Consider the following 25,930-nt stretch of genomic DNA (forward strand, 5'->3'; position numbering starts at 1 on the left):
CTGTTTGACATCTGATGAGAAGACATTCCACATGGTGGGCACAACTACTGAGAAGGCAGCCTGCCTGGTTCCCTGTAACAGCACTTCTTGCAGTGAGGGAACTGCCAGAAGGCCCTCAGAACTGGACCTTAGTGTCCGGGCTGAATGATGAGGGTGGAGACACTTCTCAGGTATACAGTGGCAGGGCCATTTAGGGCTTTAAAGGTCAACACCAACACTTTGAATTGTGCTCAGAAATGTACAGGGGGACAGGCTGGGTGTTAGATGTTGCCAGCGGCCACTCCTTATCACCAGTCTAGCTACCAGAATTAACAAAGAATTAACCTGTGCATCCATGGACAGCTGTGAGTTCAAAACGACCCCAAAGTTGTGCACCTGATCCCTGATTATTCAATACCTTCTGAATAATCCTATTATCCAATACAGTACATGGCAGCACGGCTTAGGTTTGCAAAGTTGCATCTGAACAAACCACAAGACTTCTGGAACAATGTCCTTTGGAGAGATGAGACCTATGTGGAGATGTCTGGCTCTAATGCACAGCACCACCTTTGGTGAAAACCAAACAGCATATCAGCAGAAGCAGCTTGGGGTGATGATTTGGGCTTGTTTTGCAGGCACAGGAGCTGGGAACCTTGTAGTCATTGAGTCAACCATGAACTCCTCTGTATACCAAAGTATTCTAAAGTCAAATGTGAGGCAATTTGCTTGACAGCTGAAGCTTGGCCAAAATTGAGTCGTGCTGTTAACAGGACAAGGATCTCAAGCATACCAGCAAATCTATCACAGAATTGCTGGAAAAGAACAGAATCAATGACTTAGTCAAAGTCCAGACCTCAGCCCAATTGAAATGCTCCACAAGACCTTAAGATAGTTGTGCATAAACAAATGCCAGCAAACTTCAATGAACTGATGTGAGAGACTGATAAAGTCCTACAGAAAATGAAAACTACTTATTGTTGTGAAATGTGGTTCTACAAGCTGTTTACCTGCACTTGGATTGCCCAGATCCGGATTCATTGCTGAGTTGCCTGTTTTCGTTAGGTCAGACACTTTCCCCAGCAATTCTGGCTACTTTTTTGTTTCTCTACTTTTTTTGCAATATGTTTGCAATATGGTTGAGCCATTATAGGGCTCAAATCTTGGAGCGAACTTTTATAAACATAAAAGAGGTGTCACTGTTTTAATACAAGTGAATTATAGACATTACTCTTTTACTTGTAATATTATTTCATGTTTGAGTTAAGAACTCGCCTTTCCATTATAAAAGGGGCATTCTGGGAGTATTGCAGGATAGGGCAAGACTTGTATGTCTTCGAAAACCTAGAACCTTCTGTATGCCCAGCAAGTGCTGAGTTATTGAGCTAGGGTCCCTTTCAGATAATTAATAAACAATCCAGCACAATTCTGTGCATATCAATTTAGCTTTAATAACATAATTATTAATGCTTCCTATTACAGACATCTCGTCAGAAACACTGCAACGGTTTTATATGGACTAGTTAGTTTTGTAATGCTTATCAAATCGTTCTGAAATAGCTCTTAATATACTTCCTGGCCTTTTTTGGTATTTATCCCGAAGATTTTCAATTGCAGTCTTTGTCTGTTGAAAGAAGAACAATGGAATACATTGTGTTATATCAATATATTGCAAAATGGATATTCACAGTTATTCATATATGTGAGGAAAAAGCTGAAGGGATCAGAACCAGCAGAATAAAGAATCCCATTTTTTCCAGTTACAGATGCACAATATGACAATCTTTGTCCCACAATCCTCAAGAGTGACTTTTTCAGCATGGAGGGTTGGGCAAGAGCAGCCAGGGGCAGGAAACTCTACTAGGAAACCGTTCATCTCTCAGTGAATCCAGCCAACTGTCTTTATTATTATTATTTTACCAAGAGCATTATTTGAGAATGGCAGAGATACAACCAAACGTAAGTGCATTGGGCTGCTTGGTACGTAATAGTTTTCCTGTATGGTTGTTACCACCAGTTATGTGAGGAAAATTGCAGAAATGTTATTGAGTTATATTTCACTATGCTCAGTGCTATTTTTCCAGGAAAAGAAGTGCCTGAACACCTCCCTCGTTCTCTTTGAATGGCAATGTCTGACAGGGCTAGTTACAAAAAGAACCACTCACCCCCTGGTTCCATGCCTGAAACAGCGCAGCAGGGCATGGGTAAAAATAGCAGAGTAGCATGGAGTCGCATTCACTTGCGGAGTTGCAATAAATCACACAAACATCAGAAGTTCTTCAGTAATAGTTTTACTGAGGCTTAAGAGCGTACAGTGCTTACTGAGTCCCCCACTGGGGGAGTGGCCTTGGAGGGACCCTCTGGGGCAAATTCTGGGGCACATGGTGGGGAGAAGAAGTCCTATTGGATGAGCAGATCTTTGTGAAACACAACATAAAATGCATACGTTTTTCGTGGTCTCAACAAGTTACGGAGAGGGAAAGCTGAGTGATGAACATAATGCACAAAAGTCTATATAATGAACCCTCACTCTGGTTGTATAGAATGAGGAAGTCAGTAGGCAGAATGCAATTTATAGAACTGAAAGAGAGAAACCAACAGGAAAGAAATATTCTGCTTTTATACTTCCAAGTGTAGAGTTAACTTACCTTTTCAGCCAGCTCTGCAGCTGTTATATTTGGATCATATGGGATGGGTTCTCCGATATATGTTCTCAGTTTCACTGGAAATCCTCCATACATGGGAAGATAGAGAAGTCGTGTTTTCTCATATAACCATCTTGTCAACCCTATGTACGAAAGGGAAAAGAGTCTGAAATAGAGCGACCCCATATCAAATTTGAAATTAGTTGGCATTCTGAGTTTTTAGCAATTCCGATCAATCCATCCCAGAGATGATATTAAATAATTTGAGTGCATTTTTTTAAAGAGACAGCACAACTTTTGCAGATAAGTGTACATAAGTTTGCATTAAATAAACTGCTAGTAGATACGAAATAGATTTTTTTATTTAAAAAAATCATTGCATATTATTATAATGTTTATTTCCTGATATCAGATCTCTGGATCAACGCAGAAATATAAGATATTTAGCTCACTTGTCTTTCCAATGTTCCTGAATATTTCACCACAGTTTTGTGTAAAAATAGGGATGATGGGCTGAAAGAATAAAAGAAGAAATAAAAAATCAAAAGAAAGGTGAGAACTGGAGAATTACTGCACCCCAACCACCCCACCTTTATTTTGGTTAAGGATTAGGAAGAATGCTTTGCATTTGGCAATATAATGATTAGCCAGACACACTTCAGAATTCCTGACATATCTATTCAAATATCGCACATGAAAAAACTGCTCTTCAGGTTTTCAGGAATATAAAAGGAAAAGAAAAAAAAAGACATTTTTCTTTTAGAATTCCATTGATTTCAGCACTTACTTTTAAAGTAGGGGTGGGAAACCTGTGGCACTCCAGATATCATTTGACCCCAAAACTGGATATTTGCCATCCTCTGCTTTTTAGGCTGCTTATGTCTTGTGGATCATTCCATATCAAGCATCCAACATTACACATGAAACGAGTCTGAAAACATTTATTCTTCCATTATTTATACTTCACACCTAACGATTTTTAAGAGCATTTGTTGCACAAGTTTCATTTTTTGTCAAAGTATAAGTGCGGCCAGTTGCAGTCCTTTGTTTGAGCCGTATTAGAACTTGTGCTCGCCCCACCTTAAGTACATGCCAACTAGATGGTTAAACGAATGATGATGCTGGGCCTGGCAGGTGTATGCAGGTCATAGTTGCTTCTTCACTTTCATAGTCCATTGGCAGCACGTAGGTCAGCCACCATGTTTTATTGTATTCACAGGTCACATACCCAATTATCTCAGCCATATCCAGAGATCTTGTACCTCCTTCAGTGTAGCACTTCTCACTCTCATTGCTAATGGTGTACACTTTGGTCAATGAAATGCTTGTGTTCCCTTGATCACTTTCACTCTTTCAAAGAGTCATTTTAGGAACATTTCTTCTTTTCTGTACTCCTCATTTGTTGAAAATAAGATCTGGATAGAAGGGATGCTATCTTGGCACCAGTTAAACAGTTCCAGCAGTGGCATAATTTTGTTTGATATGTATTTTGCTTCAATGTTCATGAAATGAAGTACTAACAATAATTCTTTTAAAGTGTTTTTGTGTAGTACGGCAACACCAAAATGGTCATTAAAAAAAAGAAATTCAAAGCCTCATAACTCACGAATGGGATAAGAAATTTTAGATTTAAACCTAGTTTTGATAATTCAACAAATGTACAAAATATTGGGAAATTGGATGGCATTAGGTAAAAACGTTGGATCACTTGGTATAGAATGACCGTTATCTAGGAAAACCGTGAGGACAATGCAATGTTCCTGTATGCTTCACAAATGTTCTCTGTAAATATAGGGATGGTGGGCTAAAAGAATAAAATCAAAAATCAAAAGGAAGCTGATAACTGGAGAATTACTTCACCCCAACCGCCCCACCTTTATTTTGGTTAAGGACTCGGAATAATGCTCCACATGTGGCATTACAATGACAAGCCAGACATAACTGACTTCAAATTGCACATGCTATTCCCCAGATTGTTAATAATTGAAGAGGGGGAAAGCTATTTTTCTTTTTAAATGTAATTGAGATCAATAGCTTAAAAAAAAAAAAACAGGAAGGAAATACTTGGAACTCCAGATATCATTTGACCCCCCCATGCAGGATATTTGCCACCATCAACTATTTAGGATGCTAAATCAGGGGTGTCAACACAGACGTCATATCCAGGATAATTGTGAGGGCAATGCAAATTGCCCAAAGATCACTCACCACTTTTGCTTCCAAAGCTATCCGAGCGAAACCTGTGCGTTTACCCCACATTATGTTGTAGTCATTACTAAAGTTTGCTTCTCTACCTCCACCAGGTGCAAGGCCCAGTAAATTGCCTTTCTTCAAAATTTCCACACATTCATCTTTACTGAAATCTTTCAACCTGATCGCATCAAAAAATGTTTTCCACCCTGAAAAAATAAGCCAAAAATAGTAAAAAAAAACACAACCCCACATCTTATATACCTCTTATTTAGGAAATATTGTGGATGGTATACAGGTGTCATTATTCCCGGATCACAATCATAGTTCTTTGCCAATCCTTTTCAAGTAGGATTTCGTGGAAGTGCTGAGGTGGCCACCTTTTTAGACATGTGTTGCACAAGTCAAGTCAGAATGGCATTTAAGTTTGCATTATGATAAAAATACAGACCACAGTGTCTTGCTGCATGCACAGAGAGACAGATACAAACATGGCACAGATGAGCCCATGCTGGTTGAGACCTGCCTACACCCACAGAAGTCCATCTTTTCATGCACAGATAAGTGGGTGGAGATTATATGCTGCATTAATTCTCCCTATGGAATGCCCCCCAGACAGTGCTACTGGACATTTTTGGGCTCTGTACTTCCTTCCTTCTTTATTTAAATGACCCTTTGTTGGGTCATAGTTCCTTGCTGTGGCTGCTGTGTGCATGCAGAGGAAGATGATATGGGGACAGTGGCAGTGGAGGGCCATGAACACTACAGCCATGGGGCCACATGTGTTTGATTGCAGTGTCACATGGGGGCTTGATTGTGTGTGGAAGTGCTTGATTGACCATGTGTTTGGGTGGGGCCATGTTTTCTGGTATCTTTGTAGCTGAAGAAATCATCAAGTTGGAGACCCAATTTCCTACAGCTTGTCCTATTCTGGCATTAAAGTCAGCAGCAATTATATGCAGTTACAGCACAGAAATCAGATGTCACATTATCCAGATGGCCCCATTTTTAGATCCTGAAGAAGAATGTAGACAGTTGTACAACTAAACACCAAATTTCTGCATCGTAGCACAGGAATTGCCTTGTGATTACTAGAGTAAAAAAAAAAGAAAAGTTCTCTCATAGCTGTTTTGAGGTCAGATAAGGTAATCCTGCAATCTGTGATCATGGGCCAAAAGATCCAGGTTGACATGCTTTACTGGAAACATAGCCTGATTCAAATAAGATGCCTGAAACATTATTGGAAGAGGAGGTTGAGGCTGTAAATGGCCAAAAGCAAGTCTGCAGTTTCCAACTTCCTTTTGTGTGAACACTCCATTTCATTCTGGGCTCATCCATTCATGTAACTCAGATGGGAATCAGTCAGGACAGCTTGTCACTGGGAAATGAAGTGAGGCATGCTTTGAGAGGATTGCCCCAACAGCATAGGTAGGGTACAACGAAATATTAACACTTGGTTAAGAGATTTATTTTGGCTTATATTCCCCATAGTCACATCCATCATGATTTTCCTCATTTTTATCGCTATAAAATTGTTGGGCTTTTGGTTTTAACTGGAATAATAATAATAATAATAATAATAATAATAATAATAATAATAATTTATTATTTGTACCCCACCCATCTGGCTGGGTCTCCCCAGCCACTCTGGGCGGCTTCCACCAAACATTAAAATATATTTAAAATATCACAGTTTAAAAACTTCCCTAAACAGGGCTGTCTTCAGGTATTTTCTGAATGTCAGGTGGTTGTTTATTCCCTTGACTTCTGATGGGAGGGCGTTCCACAGGGCGGGCGCCACTACCGAGAAGGCCCTCTGCCTGGTTCCCTGTAGCTTTGCTTCTTGCAGTGAGGGAACCGACAGAAGGCCCTTGGTGCTGGATCTCAGTGTCCGGGCTGAATGATGGGGGTGGAGACGCTCCTTCAGGTATACAGGACCGAGGCCGATTGGGGCTTTAAAGGTCAGCACCAACACTTTGAATTGTGCTCAGAAACGTACTGGGAGCCAATGTAGATCTCTCTCAGGACCGGTGTTATGTGGTCCCGGCGGCCACTCCCAGTCACCAGTCTAGCTGCCGCATTCTGGATTAATTGCAGTTTCCAGGTCACCTTCAAAGGTAGCCCCAGATAGAGCGCATTGTTGTTGTTGTTATTCAGTCGTTCAGTCGTGTCCGACTCTTCGTGACCCCATGGACCAGAGCACGCCAGGCACGCCTATCATTCACTGCCTCCCGCAGTTTGGCCAAACTCATGTTAGTAGCTTCGAGAACACTGTCCAACCATCTCATCCTCTGTCGTCCCCTTCTCCTCGTTCCCTCCATCTTTCCCAACATCAGGGTCTTTTCCAGGGAGTCTTCTCTTCTCATGAGGTGGCCAAAGTACTGGAGCCTCAGCCTCAGGATCTGTCCTTCCAGTGAGCACTCAGGGCCGATTTCCTTGAGAATGGATAGGTTTGATCTTCTTGCAGTCCATGGGACTCTCAAGAGTCTCCTCCAGCACCATAATTCAAAAGCATCAATTCTTCGGCGATCAGCCTTCTTGATGGTCCAGCTCTCACTTCCGTACATTACTACTGGGAAAACCATAGCTTTAACTATACGGACCTTTGTTGGCAAGGTGATGTCTTTGCTTTTTAAGATGCTGTCTAGGTTTGTCATTGCTTTTCTCCCAAGAAGCAGGCGTCTTCTAATTTCGTGACTGCTGTCACCATCTGCAGTGATCATGGAACCCAAGAAAGTGAAATCTCTCACTGCCTCCATTTCTTCCCCTTCTATTTGCCAGGAGGTGATGGGACCAGTGGCCATGATCTTAGTTTTTTTGATGTTGAGCTTCAGACCATATTTTGCGCTTTCCTCTTTCACCCTCATTAAAAGGTTTTAATGCGCATTGCAGTAGTCCAAACGGGAGATAACCAGAGCATGTACCACTCTGGCTAGACAGTCTGCGGGCAGGTAGGGTCTCAGCCTGCGTACCAGATGGAGCTGGTAGACAGCCGCCCTGGACACAGAATTAACCTGTGCCTCCATGGACAGCTGTGAGTCCAAAATGACTCCCAGGCTGCGCACCTGGTCCTTCAGGGGCACAGTTACCCCATTCAGGACCAGGGAGTCCCCCACACCCACCCGCCCCCTATCCCCCCAAAACAGTACTTCTGTCTTGTCAGGATTCAACCTCAATCCGTTAACCGCCATCCATCCTCCAACCGCCTCCAGGCACTCACACAGGACCTTCACCGCCTTCACTGGTTCTGATTTGAAAGAAAGGTAGAGCTGGGTATCATCTGCATACTGATGAACACCCAGCCCAAACCCCCTGATGATCTCTCCCAGCAGCATCATATAGATATTAAAAAGCATGGGGGAGAGGACGGAACCCTGAGGCACCCCACAAGTGAGAGCCCAGGGGTCTGAACACTCATCCTCCACCACCACTTTCTGAACACGGCACAGGAAGAAGGAGCGGAACCACTGTATAACAGTGCCAACAGCTCCTAACCCCTCTAGCCGGTCCAGAAGGATGTTATGGTTGATGGTGTCAAAGGCCGCTGAGAGATCCAGCAGAACTAGGAAACAGCTCTCACCTTTGTCCCTAGCCCTCCGGAGATCATCGACCAGCGTGACCAAGGCAGTTTCAGTCCCTTGATGAGGGCTGAATCCCGATTGGAAGGGATCCAAATGGTCTGCATCCTCCAGGCATGGCTGGAGTTGTTCAGCAACCACCCGCTCAATCACCTTGCCCAAGAATTGTAGATTTGAGACTGGGCGATAGTTGGCCATATTGGCCGGGTCTAAAGATTTTTTTTAAGAAGCGGTTTAATCACCGCCTCTTTCAGTGGGTATGGGAAGACTCCCTCACAGAGGGAAGCGTTCACCACCCCGCGGAGCCCATCGCCCAGTCCTTCCCGGCTCGCTTTTGGATCCATTAAGTAGTGGGGGCGGACCATCCTAATTGGTCCTACCTCCCGGCAGAGGGGAAGGGTCGCGGAGAAGTCCAGTTGCACCAGGATGTGATCTGACCATGGCACTTCTTTTGTTTCGCTTTTACTTAATGTCAGATCACCAACATCCATAGAGGTGAATACCAGGTCAAAGGCATGTCCATGGCTATGAGTTGGGCCAAACTTATTCAGGGACAACCCCATGGAGGCCATGCTTTCCACGAAGTCCCGAGCGCCTCTTGTAAGGTCGTGTTGGCATGGATGTTAAAGTCCCCTAAGACAACCAAGCTAGTTGTCTCCAGGAGCACATCCGCCACTACCTGAAGCAGCTCGGGCAGGGAATCCTTGGTGCAGTGGGGAGGTCGGTACACCAAAAGGAATCCTGTCCTGCCCCTATTGCCCAACTTCCAGAACATGCACTCAGAAAACTCGGTCTTCCCAATAGGATGCCTGGTGCAAACTAATGACTTCCTAAAAATCACTGCAACCCCCCCTCCCCGCCCAGATGGCCTGGGTTGCTGTGCGTAAGAGAAACCTGGTGGGCAAGCAGTGGCAAGGACTGGCCCATCTGCTTCATCCAACCAAGTCTCTGTTACACATGCCAAGTCAAATCCTCCATCCACAATCAGGTCGTGGATGGCAGTAGTTTTATTCATCATTGACCTGGCATTACACAGCAACACTTTCAGGTCATTTGGGTATCCATTGTTGATTCCAGTATCCGTCCGGTCAGGACCAGACCCGGAGGCAGGGATAGTCCTCAAACAACGACTAAGCCTGCCTCCTCGGTAATGACATGGTCTGGTCTTAGCATGACTCCTCCTCCTGCCCATGATCACTGAGATCGGGTGTACCAGTGCACACACACCCCGTGGAACATTCCCCAGCCATTCTGTTGGCTGGGGCCCACTCCCAGGCAGCCCTGATCCCACCCCTTAAAACAAAACAAAACAAAACTATACAACAACCAATAAAACAAAAAACAAAAACAGAACAATTATACTAAAATTAATCCCCAACAAAATATCCACCCCACCCAGCCATCCCCCCCAACAACCCAAAAAGAAGAAGAAAAAGGAGGGGGAAAATTGAAATGCCATTGACAGTTTAAGGACATTTTCTAGCCCCACTCTCTAAGCACTAGAGTGTCATTTTAATGGCTGGGAGTGTGAGATTTGGGCCCCACCCCCTAGGCCAGCTGGAAAAGGCCTTGGAAGGGAGCAGGCCCTGCAGTCCTCACCACAGCCGATGATGGTCCCAGGTCTCACTGCAGCAGGAGTCCTTTTTATAGCTGGAGTGTGAGGCTTGGGCCCTGCCCCCTAGGCCAGCTGGAAAAGGCCTTGCAATGGAGCAGGCCTTGCAGTCCTCACCACAGCCGATGATGGTCCCCGATGATGGAAAAAGCCTCAAAAACAGTTTAGCACTTGGAGTGGTGCCCAGCTACGCTTCCTCTGCGTTTTTCTGCTTCTCCAGTGGTTTTGCAGAGTTTTTTCAAAATTCTTACTTCTTCTTGTGCAACGGTATGTGTGCCTTGTGCCAGCAATAAATTCCACAACGTCTGGGTTGTTTCAAAGTAAGCACGCTTTATTTACAAGCATATAAATCACGGAGCTTCTCCAGGAGATTTGGACAACATCTCCGCTCTGGTCAGAACCAAAAGTAAGACTGACCAGGAAATAAACCGTGCGTCACATAAATCACATAGGCATTCGCATACAGCAGATACCCCAGATGTTTGTGACACATCCTCCCTGTGGGAGGGGCGAACTGTTGAGCTTCTTTAACCCTGAAAGCTCCAAGCCTCACACCCCCTCTCGTGCCTCTCCATAGGGGTATGGTAATCCTACACACAAACCTTCACAGAACTCCCTATGACATTGGATGCTAAGTGGTTTTGTGAACCCAACCACCAGGTTCACCTGACTAGGACAGTACTTCAGCTTCTCCAAGCTGGTCTGACTACCTTGACACATGTCTCGGAAGAGAACATCCAGGTGTTTGGGTCTGTCTTTGACCTGTCCAGACTCTGCTAACATCAAACAAGATTTGTTGTCCTCCCATACCGCGACGGGTAGGCAACTCTCACTGCAGATCTCTTGAACCAAACACCTATCATACTCCAGTTCCCTAGCAAGCTCTGACAACGCATTGTACCTGGCTTCTGCAGAGGAACGAGCAATGAGGCTCTGGTTCCGGTTCTTCCCCCTGACTAGAGCTCCTCCAAACTTCACAACCATTCCAGACACAGATTTCCTGCCCTCAGAATTTGCCCAACTGCTGTCACACCAGCACGCAAGCTGGGGCTCACCGGCAGTCGACAACTTCAGGCAAAACTCTTCTGTCTTCTGCAAACATCTCAGCACTCTCTGGATGCCATTCCAGGCATGCACACTGGGCTTTGTAGCTTCCCTGCTGAGCAGATTCACAGCAACTGCTATGTCAGTTCTGCTCCACTGGGAAAGAAACAACAGCTTCCCTGGAGCCGACTTGAACACCTCGGGGCTCTCGAACTCAGAGCGTTCCCTGGTCTGACTGCCCTGAACAGAACAAGTCTCCATGGGTGTTCTGACACTAGCACACTCAGACATCTTGACCTTCTTCAACAACTGCACTATCTCACCTGTCTGACTGAGCAAAACACTACTGTCTTCAGCTCTGTTTACCAGTACACCTAGGTAAGCACTAACAGGGCCTAGGTTCTTGACTTGGAAATACTGGCCACGCTCCTCTGTGAACCGTTGCACCTGTTCCCTGGTCTTTGCCAGGTAAAGTATGTCCACACCGGACTGAAGAACTAGCTCCTGTTCTGGGCCTTCTCCTGCCAGAAGCAGGCAGCCATCAGCATAACTCTGGCTGAAACCTAGCTTTCTCAAAGCTTCTTGCATGCATGAGGACCAACCTCTGGCCGACTCCTTCAAGCCATTGATTGCCTTGTGCAACTTCCACACTTGATTTGGCCTGTTGCCTTCGAACCCTGGCGGAGGTACCTCGTAGCTCTCCTCATCCAGGTCGGAATCCAAACAGGTATCCAAACCAAAGTATTTTACCTCAAAACCTCTTTGAGTCGTGACCGCTAAAAGCATGCGTGTGGTTTTGCTTCTGAGAGAGGGCGCGTCCAGTACCTCGGAACAATGGACCCGCTCCTCCTGAGTGAAACCTGTGACTACTAACCTAGCCTTGTGCTGCAACTCTCGAGTTGCTGCCGTCTTGGGTCTGTACATACCCAAAGAGTTCATTGAGCGCACCTGCTCTCCTATGGCATCATGCCATTTCTGGGCTTCCTCTTGAGGCTGAACCTTCTCAAGGCTCTCCGGTTCACACTGAACCAAACAAGCACTCATGCTAGTGGCCGTGAACCTTTCAGGTAGAATCCCTTCAGTGGATTGTGCAGACTGCTGTGATTCCACCATAGGTTTCCCCTTTGCCTCAGTTACACAGGATTCTGCCTGTACACCCTCGACGCCAGGCATCTCTCCTACTGACGTGCTGCGCCTTTGCACCCTAGCTGAACTACCTAAGGATGATGTTGCCACACCTTTGGGTTTCTGATTCACTACAGAAGAACCCCCCTCTTGCTCCGGGACGAGTCCTGAGTCAGGCTCCCCTGGAGAAGATTTGCCACGCATGGCCTGCCTCCCAGTCCTAGACACTGGAGTTGTGGGTGCACTCCTAGGCTCCTGCCTTGGAGTTGCCCCTAGCTGTGCTGCACCCTGGTCATGGCCGGGAACTCGGCCCGAGCCACCAGCAGGTTCTAAAACCACAGCAATACCCCCACCTGGGGTTGGTCCACCTGGACCACCGCCACCAGCAGGTGGCGCATCTGCCTGTCCAGCATTGACAGGACCATCCAGAACATCTGGAAGAACACCAGGAATTCTAGAGATGCATTCCCATCCATTCTGCTCACAGAATTCAGCACTCCTGCTGACTAGATCCCGTGTTTGATCACCATCTAGGTACGCAAACCTCCAGCTATGCAAGCTGGGCTCGTACCCACAGAAAATCATCTTCTGCACCTTGGGACCACCTTCTTTGCCTTCAGCACGTGGTACAGAGACCATCGCCTGAGAACCAAAAATGCGAAAGAAGTGTACCTTTGGCTTCTTGCCATGCAACAGAAAATAGGGTGTGTCCCCTACTTCAGGACAAAGAACCTTGTTAAAAACAAAACAGGCATTCCGGAGTGACTCCTCCCAGAACTCAGCCGTTTGCTGCAACGTTCTGTTTTGACGTTCAGCCAAACCACATACCTGTGAAGAAAGTGGGTTAATCATTCTGTGCTTAATCCCCCTCTCATGGAGGAAAGCCTCCAGCGAGGATCCAGGGAACTCCTCACATCTGTCAAACTGAACACAGCCTACCCTTTCAGACCTGGGGTAGCTGGACGTCTTCCCTTTGACTTTGCACACCTTGCAATCAAAAAAGTCGTCACATGCCCTTAACTTGCACCCTTCAGAGAACTCAGGCTGCTTCAGCACACTGTCCCTTTTGTGCCACAGATGTGTGCACATGTGGCATGTGGGCACAGTGGTGCACTGAACCTGTACTGCATCAGTGATACTTCCACCTGTACCTACTAGAGGCGTCTCAACAGCAAACACCCCGTCTTCGCTGCATTCCACTCGAACCAGCAACTTTCCACTCCAGGAAATAAAACAGCTGTTAGATTCAAAACAAACATCAAAACCATCGGACAGAAGTGTTGGTACAGACAACAAACATATTCCCATGCCAGGAAACACAAAAACTTCTAGATATGTCACTAGGAAGCTTGGATAAACAGTCCACTTTAAGTCAAGCCTTTTCTTGCTTCCACTAGTCAGTTCCACGAACTGCTCTGTAGATAAGGACCTGCAGTTCCTCACATGTCCACCAGGAGGAACGATGTGGTGGGATGCTGTACTGTTGATCACGAATCTCAGCTGACCAGTGTTGGCCTTCATCGTTGCCACGGCAACTGAACGACAATAGCAGGTGTTATCTTCCTTCCGGCCTCTGGTAGAACTGTTTGGAGTCCCACGGTCCCAGGCCCTGCCTTATCTTCAGCCATGCACATCAGCAGCACATTGTCAGGCGATCCTCCAAAACAATGCTTTGCAGCATTTGCCTTCACAGGGACTGCAGACTTGAAAACATAGCCCACGGCCATCTGGCCCCCCTGCTTTCCCTGTTGACATGGCTCTTCAACACCAGCCATACGACCTGACAGGAAATTAAGCTGAGCTGGGGGCAGGCTTTCCAAAGCCTCTTCTTCAGTCAGTCCCTCTGCCCCAGGAAACTGGGCTAGGGTCTTCCAGGTCTCACAAGCGCTAGCAAAACCTTCCATGTGGTGGCATTGGGCTGCATCTCTGCGTTGAGCAGCAGCTGCGACCTCCTGTGCTCCTGAAACTGAGCCAGGAAACAGTGATGGTGGTGGTGCAGCTTCCTCCTGAAGTATTAGTCCCATCCTAATGGCCCACTCTCGGTGGATGGTGGCCTTCCTCTGGTGAATGGAGCTGCTATAACTCCCTCCATTATGCCCTGGGGATGCGTACTCACGATTCTGTAGCTCTTCACCCAGGCAATGAAGATGGGGTTCACCAGCAAGGTAAAACTGCCTTCTGCAGACCTCAATCTGGGATTTGCTGCCTTTCAAACTCTGGCAGCAAGTTGCAGACAGCTTAGCCATTCAGCAGACTGCTGAATGCTCCTGCCGGCACAGAAAGCATTCCCTGGACACTGCAACAGTCCCAGCCCAGGGAGGCACTTCTCAGCTTGGCACACATGTTCTGGACCTTCAGAACTGCTTCAGAACCAGTCCAGAACTGTAAGACTCGATCCATAACATGTTGGGCTTTTGGATTTAACTGGAAAAAGCCTCAAAACCAGTTTAGCACTTGGAGTGGTGTCCAGCTACACTTCCTCTGTGTTTTCCTGCTTCTCCAGTGCTTTTGCAGAGTTTTTTCAAACTTCTTACTTCTTCCTTCTTCTTCTTGCGCAACGGTATGTGTGCCTTGTGCCAGCAATAAATTCCACAACGTCTGGGTTGTTTCACAGTAAGCATGCTTGATTTACAAGCATATAAATCACAGAGCTTCTCCAGGAGATTTGGATGACATCTCCGCTCCGGTCAGAACCGAAAGTAAGACTCACCAGGAAATAAACAGCACGTCACATAAATCACATAGGCATTCACATAGAGCAGATATCCCGGATGTTTGTGACATATCCTCCCTGTGGGAGGGGCGTACTGTTGAGCTTCTTTAACCCTGAAAGCTCCAAACCTCACAAAAATGAAGCCTGCAATCTTTTCCTGCTTGATCTGCAAAGAGCTCTTTTTGAGCTCATGATTGTTCTTGGGAGGAGGTGAACTAGCTGGTATCTCCTCCAGTGGCTGTTAACTTAACTCCATCTTACTTTTTTCACCTCTTGCTGATATTTTATTTGTCTGTTGTTTTTCACCTGTTACATGATACATGGTTTTATATATTATAGCATTGTTTTATGTCATATTTTACATATTTTTTGTAAAAAAAAGCAGGATTTAAATTTAATAATTTACCTGGTATCCGATATAGGGCATGATCAATTACTGAATAGCACAGTCTCTGTTGTTCCTTTAAAATTTTAGCCACAAGAAAGTTATAGTCAGTAGTAGTGACTGAGTGATAAAAAATAATAACCCCTGGTCCTTTAGGGAGATGTTCCATGCCAATAACTTCATAACCTGGAAATAATACAGAATGCAACAAATAAATATTACTTTGTTGAAAAATAAATGCAATGTTGCTATCTTTTATTGGAAGAAAACTGAAATTTAAGATCAGGTAAAAAGCTCTCCTATATGTTGTAGCGTTCTGGATGCTAGATTGTCATCCACACAGATTAAGACTTTCTCTGTTGCGATACCAGAATAAATGGTATTTCTCCTCTGCTGGAATATCCCTTCCTTGCTTACTTTTGGGTGCAGGTGGAAACATTTTTGCCTAGTCTTTGAGTAAGCCAAAACTGTGACACAATTTCAATCTCCACACACACACACACACACACACACACACACACACACATATATATATATATATATATATATCCCCTCCCCCTCCCCCCCCACCCTCCCCTCTGGACATTCTTCAGATCTTTAACCATGTACACAGCTTGTATGTTTGGGTTGGCTTCACCCCTTTCTATCCAATTCCTGTAAATTGCCCATTTATTTGTAATTCTTTGGCATTTATTTTCCCAACTGTCCTCTGCCGCTATCTGTGCAAATATTTCAGACTGTACGTATTCAAAAACATAATCATTCCATTTTCCCATTTCCCATTTAGCCTTTTCTTTCCATCCCAGTGCAATAACTGCCATTCTGGCTAGAATCATAATCTTATACAGCTCTTGCATATTACTTTTTACTTTGTAATTTCCCAGTATTCCCGAAAATAATAAATCCCTATTCACTTCTATATTTATTTGAAATAATCCAGAAATTACCTTTGCCAATATTCCTTAACCAGACTGCATTCCCACCACATGTGGGAATAAAATCCTTTTTCCTGACCACAATGCCAACATTTGGGACTTTCTATACCCTTTTAATAAAAAATTTCTACTTAGTTCTTTAAACTTTTCTATTTTAATATTGTTTATATTCCTCATCAGTTCTTGGACCGTATTTTGATGGATCATACCTTCCTGCTCCCATTTAATCTGGATTATCCTTATCATTCTTTCTTTGTCACTTATCATCAATTTATATAACATCCCTGCTATCCCTTTCTCCATTATTTGTCTTTAGTTCAGCACCATATCTATTTTCATTTTTGTCCTCATCATCTCCTCTGCTCTTTCTGTTTTTATCAAATCATAAAGTCCTTCCACTTTCAAGCAATATTGTTTTCCTATTTTTTCCAAAAAAACATTTTTTTTAAATTAAACTCCCTTCTTCATCATACATATTCCCCAATCTAACAAATCCCCAATCCTACAATCTCCTCCACCAGCCAGGTTCCCCCTGACTCTCCTGCATATATTCTAACGGCATCCATCTTGAGAGAGTTGGCATCCATTTCGTATTCCATTTCTTCCAGATTCCTAGCGCAGTTTTCCTTGGTCCTATTGTCTTCTTACAAGCCATGTTAATATCTCTAATAAATATCCCCTTTCTTCCTATTCCTTCATTTATTTCATTTTCCAGCCTAATCCATTTAGTTCTATCCTTATATCCGATATCTATTAAATTTTTCAGTTGGAACGTTTCATAATAAAATTCTAAGTTCGGTATTCCCCATCCCATCTCTTCTTGTGGTGAGTAATTTACTATGTCTGGTGTTCTAACTCTTTTGCTTCCAAAAATCCATTTTTTAAATACCTTATTCCATGTTTTAAACCATATTTTCCTAATGGGTAGTGAAATTACTTGAAATAAATATAATAATTTTGGTACCAGAAACATTTTAACTGCTCTGATCCTACCTAGAATGGATAAATTCTTATTTTTCCATGATTTTATATCCTTCTTGATCTTCCTCCATGCTTCTTTGTAATTTACATCTGGAATCCTAGCAATATTTTTAATGATATTTACCCCCAAATATTTAATTTTTTTCTTGTTAATATCCATCCTTGTCATTTTTGCAATTTCCTTCTTCTCTTTATTTACGTCCCAAAACACAATTTCAGACTTTTCCAAATTTACTCCCAATCCCAACTCCTCTTTAAAGTCCTTCAGGATTATCATAAGTTCTCTTACGCCGTCAAGGGGGTTTGTAAATATTAATAGGATATCATCTGCATACATGTTCAACTTGATTTCCTCCTTTCCTTTCTTATATCCTTTTATCCTTACTGAATTTCGTATCCTGTCTGCCAAGTACTCCATACCCAACACAAATAGTAGTGGTGAGAGTGAGCATCCTTGCTTAACTCCTCTTTGTATATTGAATTGATCTGAAACCCCCTCGTTCACTCTGACCACAGCCTTCCCTTCTCTATACACTTCTCGGATTGCTTCCACAAAGTTTTCTCCTAATCCTACCTCCCGCATGATATTCCATAATAACTTATGTCTAATCGTGTCAAAGGCCTTATACACATCCAATTTTAAGACCACCAGTTTACCTTTTACCCTGCTTGTTAGTATGTTTAATACGTTTCTTATAGGATGGCCTATGTATCTTCCCTTAACAAATCCATATTGATCTTCCTTAATTATTTTAGGTAGTACCTTTTCCAATCGTCTTGCCAGGATCTTTGTAAATATCATAGTCTTGATTTAATAGACTGATTGGTCTGTATGACCCCACCTCTGTAGGGTCCTTTGTGGTTTTTCAATCACTACTATTTCCGCTAGTTTCCAAGTATCTGGGGCTTTCCCCCCTTCTAGGATATTATTAAATACTTTTTTTAGTTCTGCGCCCAGGATATGAATTGTTTCTTTATAAAAGTCTGCAGTAATTCCATCTAATCCTGGTGATTTCTTACTCTTAAATGATTTAACTACATTCTCTATTTCTTCCAGAGAGATTTCCTCCTTCAGTCTCAATCTGTCACTTTCTTCAATTTTAAACCCTAAGCTTTCCCTACTGATATTTTTATTTTCTTCTGTATATAAAGATTGATAGAATTCTGCAAATTCTTTCCTTATTTCTTTAGAGCTTTGTGTGAGTGTTTTCCTTCTGGTCTTAATGGCCTTCACCCTCTGTTTGTCCCTTCTTTTCTTTAAATAGTTTGCAAGTCTCTTATATGATCCTATTGAGGTTCTCTGAAAATTGTTTTTGATCATATTATCTCTCTTCCACACCACAACTATATCCAACTCGTCCAATTCCTGTTTTAACTTTCTTAACTGCTCCTTCCTACTCCTTAGATATTTAACCTGTTGCTGTTGTTGCAAAATTTAAATCTCTTTATTTTTTTCCTGTCTCCCCGAGTACCACTCCTTCTTAATAGCATTCTCTTTCAATATACAATGTCCTCTTATAACAGCTTTGAAAGTGTCCCACACTACCGGGATCTTGGCTGAGCCATTATTCTCTTTAAAGTACCAGTCAATTTGATTTCTGATATATTCCCTATCAATCCCTTTTGCCATTATTAGGTTATTATACCGCCATCTCCTACTTTTCCCATCTTCTTCCAGCCCCAGCTCCACAAATAGTGGAGCATGGTCTGATATCCATATTCCCATAGTCTTTGCCGTTTTAACACTAATTTCATTCCCATCTTTAATTAACACGTAATCGATATAAGAAAAACTCTTGTGTCTGTTGGAAAAAAAGTAGGTTTAGTGCTGTGGTTTCCCATCTCAAACACATCCTTTAATCCCCATTTAGATAATCTAAATGTGTTATCGTTTTTTTTTTATATATTCCAGTTAAAATCTGCTGTAATGATAACTTTCCCTTCAGTGTAAAGCTGCAGTTTATTCAATATTTTCTTTATAAATTTTTTCTGTCTTGTGTTTGGACTATATATATTAGCTATTGTAAAGATTTTTTGTGACACTTTGATTTTTAAGAATATAAATCTACCATCATTATCTTTTTTCCGGCTCAGAACCTCTGGCCTGAGATGTGCATTACATAGTATAGCGACCACTCTAGCTTTGTTCGTCGCTTTTGATTCTTCTATTAAGTCCCATTGCTGAGAGCATAACAATGGTCTATTATTTGCTTTAGCTCTATGTGTCTCCTGAAGGCATAATATATCCACTTTCATTTTCTTTGCCAATGTCAGTACCCTATATCTTTTAATATTTGAGGCCAACCCGTTAACATTAAGAGATAAAACCTTTAAGGATCTATCCATTGTCCCGACTACCATTTATTTTTTGAACCCTTCTGTGTACATATTTTGTATTTCCAATTCTGTCCCATTCAATCCCCCTCTCCCTTCCCCCCTGAGACTCAGATAGGGATCTCCATGATCCCTGTCTCATGGTATCTTAGAGGACTGCACTCCTCTCCCTTCACTCCTGGAAAGTTTATGTCCTTAAATATATTTACAAAAGCCCATTTTAAATGTCTCTAGTATTTATTATTTCTTGCTGTTTCCTTCATCTCCCGACTGCCGTCTTCTTTTACTCTCTTGTCTCTGCACTGGAGATTCTTCACTCAGCTCTCCCTGTTGGTCTTCCTGTAGTTCTTCCGAACTTGAGAGTTCTTGCTCTATCCGTCCTTGTATTCCAACTTCTAGGTCAGTTAACATTTTTTTTTTTGCTTCGTCAGGGTTCTTAGCCGAGTATTTCCTGCCATCTTTATAGACCACCAATGTAGCAGGATAGGCCCAGGAAAAGAGGATTTTATGGTTGTATAAAGCTTGTGCATACTGCTGCATTTGTTTCCTTTCTTGCAGTGTTTCTGGAGAGAAGTCTTGTCTCACTATGACCTTTCGCTGTTTGAACTGCAGGTCTGCTTTCTGTCGAAGAGATTTATAAATTTGATCTCTTAACTTCTCCCTTGTAAATGCCATTATTACATCCCTGGGAAGTCCGGAGCCTTCTTGTGGTGTAAATAAACGATGCACTCTCCCGATTTCATATTGCTCAATTACAATTCCTTGTTCTTTGAGCCATTCTAACATCCTCTTTTCCACGTCCTTATTTCCAATGTCCTCAGAAATGCCAGAGAACTTCAAATTCCTTCTACGCTGTCTATCATTCATTTGCGAAATTCTTTTTGTCAAGGATTCTATTTTATTTGCATTTGCTTCTGCTACCTCTTTTGCATGCTGTGCTATTTTTGCGACTTTTTCTAATGTAGCAGTCATTCTTCTCATTTCTGCTTTCAGTTCTTGCATATCAGCACGGACATTTATCTCCGAACGCTGGATCATCTCCCCCAGCTCCTTAATAGACTTGGCCATCTTGTTAAGGCCTTCTCAAGTCTTTGCCAAATAGGTGAATTTACAACCGTTTTAAACTCTGACTCACCCCAGTCCAGGACTTAGACGTAAACACAGTTCTCGGTGAGTTGTCTCTGCTATCAGTTTGCCATGAATTATTTGTTTTTCAGGCTTTTAATTCAGTGAGTTCCAGGAGCGATACGGGCGAGCGTCTACCCACGCCGACGCATGCGCACTCCTCACACAATTTCAATCTCCTTTAAGCATTTATGTCAGGTTTTCTGGTTATCACAGAGTTAACTGTTCACCAGGAAGCGTTCTGATCCTTAGTACCTCGCCTACAGCCATATGGGCATTTCCCTTTGTCTGGAAAAAGGCGTTTTTTGGTTTTGCTTTCCCCTTGATGCTGTGTTCTGTGCTGTTGTTTTTTATGTATGAGTGAGAACGCTGCAGACATGCAGCTTGAGTCTTTAGGACATTTGTGTGTGCTACTTAAAATAAAGTTCTATTAGTCAAGTAGCACTGGTGTCCAGCTGATTTATTTTAAGACACCACTGAAGAAGCAGACCTAAAGAAGCCATCGTTACCCTGTTCTAACTCTGCTACTGAAGAAAGTTTTTAAATGCACAGCCTGAGAGAGGAGCGTGACTGGACAGCAATTAGATGTCGGGGTGGATCGTAGAGTTGATTGATTACAGCTCCGAGCAGCAGCACTACTTGGGTCAAAGGTTTTATGTGCCAAATACTTCAAGAATTTATATGAGTTATAATACTCATATCTTCAGACCATTCCCTGAATCACTTTATACAAAGTGAGAAAACAGTTTGCCAGACAGATGCACCCTTGCCCCTGTCATAAGTAGTCACAGGGTTTCATCCTTATGACCCAAACTTGGTTTTAGTAATGTATTTCTGATTTATGCTTCAACATCTAAAGCAGGGGTCAGCAAACCTTTTCAGCAGGGGACCGGTCCCCTATCCCTCAGACCTTGTGGGGGGCCAAATTATATTTTGGAAAAAAAATGAATGAATTCCTATGCCCCACTAATAACCAAGAGATCCATTTTTTTTTTTAAAAAAAAGCACACGTTCTACTCATGTAAAAACATGCTGATTCCAGGACCATCTGCAGGCCGGATTTAGTAGGCGATTGTGCCTGATCTGGCCCCCATGATCTAAAGCAACATCAAACTCTGGGAAGCAATGAAAACATAAGATGGATTCTGCTGATCAAGCCAAATCTCCCTGTATTCCGTCATCCTGTTTCCCGCAGTGTCCATCCAAATTAGCAGCCATCACCACATCCTGTGCTGGGAAATTCCATGGTTTGTGTCCAGAGTTTATGTTTCAGAGTTACTTAGTGCTTCACCATGTTCAGGAAAATTGCACGTAAGGTCTCACTGCATGATGGTATACTCATTACATTTGCTGCGTACTCACTAGACACTTAAACCCAACCCCCTTCTTTTGCCACAATCCATGAAACTATTTTTAAAGAGCTTTGCTAATTATAGCTCTGTGAGGTGTAAGCAACATTCTCCAGGTTTCTCTCGGAGAGGAGGCATGGTTTAAATGTGATTAAATGTATGGTGGTTATGCAGCCACCAGCTGACCCTTTCTTCTGCAATATATCTTAATTTCATTACTCATAAAATGTTTTTCATTTTGATTGCTTATTTCCTAAATAAATTTCCATGCCTTTGTTTTGATCCTAATGGAGCCAACCGGAATTTGTAGCTGTTGTGACTCTGAGGTGGGCTTAGAGGTCCACTCCTGATGCACTGTGGCAACTATTGTTCCAGTGCCTCAAGCCTGAAATTCTCATGCTCAGTCCTATGAAAGTATAGGAGCTGATAAGACTGAATTATTGGAATGAAAGAAACCTTTACTCACCATACCATATCTTTCCAGCTATATGTAAAACTTGAGCAATAAGTTTCCTTGGTTTCTCCCAAATTTTGCTATCATCACTTTCTTGCTGGTTATTCATCTTCCTGTAAATTTGTAACAGAAATGATAAAGCCCAGAAAAATGAAAGCGAACATATCAGTGGTGAATAAAGTAAAATCAGTAGCTTAAGTATCCACCAAGGGTGAACCAATGAGGTCAGATATTCTTCCAAATAAGGGTAACTGATCCAATTTTCCAGAATTTGAGAAAACCAGCTCATGGTTTCCTGATCTGAAGCACCACGTGTATGCCAATGAAAGAAATATATGAAGTGAAAATTTCCTCAGTTGTGATGGTATTTTTTTCAACTGTTTACCTGGAAAACAGAAAATGCAGTACATTAGTCTGAACTGTTATTCCAGAAGCATTAACGATTACATGAACTCTCATGTGTTTTAATGTTTTCCTGGTTTCCCCCACTGTAACTTGCCAAGTAGATGTATTATTTTTCCAACATCCATCATGGTGATGTACAACATTACAAATGTATGACTCCATCATTTATTTGATGTAAAGCAAGCTGGTTTTGTAAGACCATAATGGGCTCTTGAGCTCTTAAGCGATGGATTCATGAACACGAAGAGGCAAACACCATGCAGATACAACAGGATTTATTTTGGGTTGCATAAGCTTAGAAAGCAATTAAGGCATTTAAGATTAAAGAGCATTTAAACATTAATTAGCTATATGAACCTGTCCCCTTCAGTTTCATTCCACTGCTGAAGTATTAAGGAAGTATTAAGTATTAAGGAAAGTGAGAAAGCGTTACTTCTCTTTGAGTCAGCATAAATGGTTACCCGCCTCCTAAAAATACAGCTGCATACATCTTGTGACTGTCTTATTTGTGTTACTGGGCAAACTGGCACATAGCCCAGGATAGTTAAGAGCTCAAGTTACAGAATTAGGTGGCTCATATTTTACCAGATCCTTTCGGACTTCCTGTTTCCTGCCGAGGGAAATGGCTGCCTCCCATGAGATTGGACCCCCAGAAATTCAGGACTAATATGGGAGTAATTAGCCCTGCTGACCTCTTCAGGGTAGGAGAGGGCTGTCTCACCCTTGGAGTCCATTATATGGCCCCCACAACAAGGTGCTAGGCCTTGGCACTTTGGGTGCCAAGCCTGGCATGGAAACTGGGCATTCTTTAGAGTCATTCTCTTGAGCAGGGACACCCGTTTTTTAAAAATTTAATAAGATTGGGCGGAAAACAGGTGTATTCTGGACAGATGGAGATAAGGGAAACAATCTGCAGAACTGCACAGTTGCTGGTGTCTAAGTTTGGACTTCAAAGAGATTATCACCATGGTGCTTGCATTTACGGAGATGATCAGTATGTTCTCTCTTTTATATCTACATTTGTTTTATATGCCGAGCGTCATTAAGAAATACCTTAAAAAATTAAACAGAGTACAGGTGGACTTCTATTTGCAATTGATTATTCAGCTGCGCAGTTTTAATCAGACTTGAAAAAGATAAATGAGCGGAAGAATATGGCCCTTGATAGCTATGACACAGGATGGAAAAAGTGAATTCCTCCCTTTTTCGTGGGACTGGGAAACATCTTTTGGCTGATTCTACAATGATCTGAGACAATAATTTGGGAAATATATTTGCAAACAGTATGCTTAACAACTCAATAACTTGGGAATTTACTGCGTCATAAAACTTCAAATGGTAGGCTTTGACAACAGCCTGGACTGGAAGATAAGAGTGACCCAGGAAATGCTGTGCTGGCAAACCAACAAGTAAAATTACACACACACACACACACAAACACACACACACACACACACACACTAAACTGTACCCGACAGATGAAAGGATACATGATTGTTTAACATGATTGAGAACCGATTAGCCAGTGACTGAGGATTTTGAGAGTTTAAGATCAGAATGTGTTGAATAGGAGAACAACAAGGACAGAAAGATAATTATGTGTGATGAGTTCTTCAGAGGTCCAGAATATGGGAAGTCCATGTGAAATTTAATAATTAATAATTTGGATTGTTATTTGGTGGGTGTTTTTTTTTAAAAAAATTGATTATGATTTCATTTCATTTGTGATTAATTGGATGTTCTTAATGGAAAAATAATAAAAATTATTATTATTATTATTATTATTATTATTATTATTATTATTATTATTATTATTATAAAAAATATCCTTTCCACCCACCCTTGCTAGGAATGGGGAACGCCTCATCACTGGTATTTGAGGAATGATGAATTCCAGAGGGGCAATTTTTGAACTAAAACAAAATGTTTTTATCTCACATATATTTGAGTCTGCATGCAATTCTTTCCCACTGTTGGTTTGGACAGTTGTGTACACTTGACATTAGCTACTATCCATATCTATCCCAGCTTCAAATCAACCCTAACTGAAAGAAATGAACATCCTAGCTGTGTTTTAAATTGACAGTGTGGAAATAGACTAAGATGTTCATACAACTAGTTTTTACACGCACACAAACACAGAGAGAGACACAGACAACATTTCCTCTCTCTCTCTCTGCTGACTCCTGCACAGGAAGTGACAAATAACACAACTACTAGGACATTTGCAAATGAAGCAGGTCTAGTATGGTTTCAAATTGCTCAGAGACTTTGATGAGATTCCTGCATTGAAGAGGGTTCACTAGATCACCCTTGGAATCCCTTCCAGCTCTACACTTTATGATTCTATGAACAATTTTTCTTTACTTACATTTCTGGTAAGTCTAAATTGCCTTTGCTTCAGTCACCTTTCTGTGGATGCAGCAGAAGTCCTGTCTGGTGCACTTTTTCATAGGCTGATTTCCACCCCTATGGAGACACGTCCCTTTCTGTGGTGCTTTAAAAAGACTGCAATGAGTGTGCCATTTGTATGAAGAAACCAGGTATTGTGAAAAGACAGCCTATGGATCCTGTGCCCATTTGTAATTAAAGATTATGAAGTCACACCTACAATAGAAGCCAAATCAAATAACAACATATTGGGTCATAGAAAACCAGTTATTGACTAAGGAGTAAAGGTAGGTATTGTGACAAGTGAGTTACCTCCCTTTCCTAGTAGCCTCTCCCCTTTCAAGTAAGGTACAAGATATGTATGCAATAGGATCACCCTGCAATACATAAGCCTTAATAACATATTCTGGTTACAATATTCAATCTTAGCGCTGCACCAGTAAAATCTCTTCCATTGGCACCATGCTGCATTTAATTCTGCAGCATGAATTGCTTACTTAGGAGCCCCAGAAATTCCAGGTTGACATGCTTTGATATCAAAGTGTCTCTGGCATTCGGCACATGTTCAGTACTGTCAGGTGGAGGTGAAGGATCCAAGTCCAGCATGCGTTCATCAGTTAAGTCAGAGAAATACTCACATACATATACATTGGTCCATTTTACTCTGTCATGCAGTATCTGCAAT

General features: G+C 42.5%; 1 protein-coding gene across 2 annotated transcripts; it reads right to left on the minus strand.

Moving 5' to 3' along the window:
- Positions 1 to 1,413: 1,413 nt before the first annotated feature.
- LOC117049990 (transmembrane protein 68-like) lies at positions 1,414 to 25,380 on the minus strand. Of its 2 annotated transcripts, XM_033155229.1 has the most exons (7): positions 25,226 to 25,380; positions 22,462 to 22,834; positions 15,293 to 15,457; positions 4,833 to 5,023; positions 3,077 to 3,137; positions 2,628 to 2,767; positions 1,414 to 1,603 (listed from the first exon to the last, which is right to left on the minus strand). In XM_033155229.1, the coding sequence occupies exons 2-7, from the start codon at positions 22,736 to 22,738 to the stop codon at positions 1,499 to 1,501; spliced, it is 939 nt and encodes a 312-aa protein (XP_033011120.1). In that variant the 5' UTR covers positions 22,739 to 22,834; positions 25,226 to 25,380; the 3' UTR covers positions 1,414 to 1,498. The 2 variants fall into 2 exon arrangements, with proteins under 2 accessions (XP_033011120.1, XP_033011121.1); XM_033155230.1 differs by lacking the exon at positions 22,462 to 22,834.
- Between the last annotated feature and the right edge of the window lie 550 nt (positions 25,381 to 25,930).

The sequence above is a fragment of the Lacerta agilis genome, chromosome 7 (assembly GCF_009819535.1).
Source record: "Lacerta agilis isolate rLacAgi1 chromosome 7, rLacAgi1.pri, whole genome shotgun sequence".
Taxonomy (NCBI): Eukaryota; Metazoa; Chordata; class Lepidosauria; order Squamata; family Lacertidae; genus Lacerta; species Lacerta agilis.

Coding starts and splice junctions, on each gene's coding strand:
- LOC117049990 (XM_033155229.1), bottom strand. CDS start 22,738: ATGAGCTGGTTTTCTCAAATTCTGGAAAATTGGATCAGTTACCCTTAT. Junction 15,458..22,461: donor AGCTGGAAAGATATGGTATG/GTGAGTAAAGGT, acceptor TATTATTTCCAG/GTTATGAAGTTATTGGCATG. Junction 2,768..3,076: donor CAGGAACATTGGAAAGACAA/GTGAGCTAAATA, acceptor TTTCGTACATAG/GGTTGACAAGATGGTTATAT.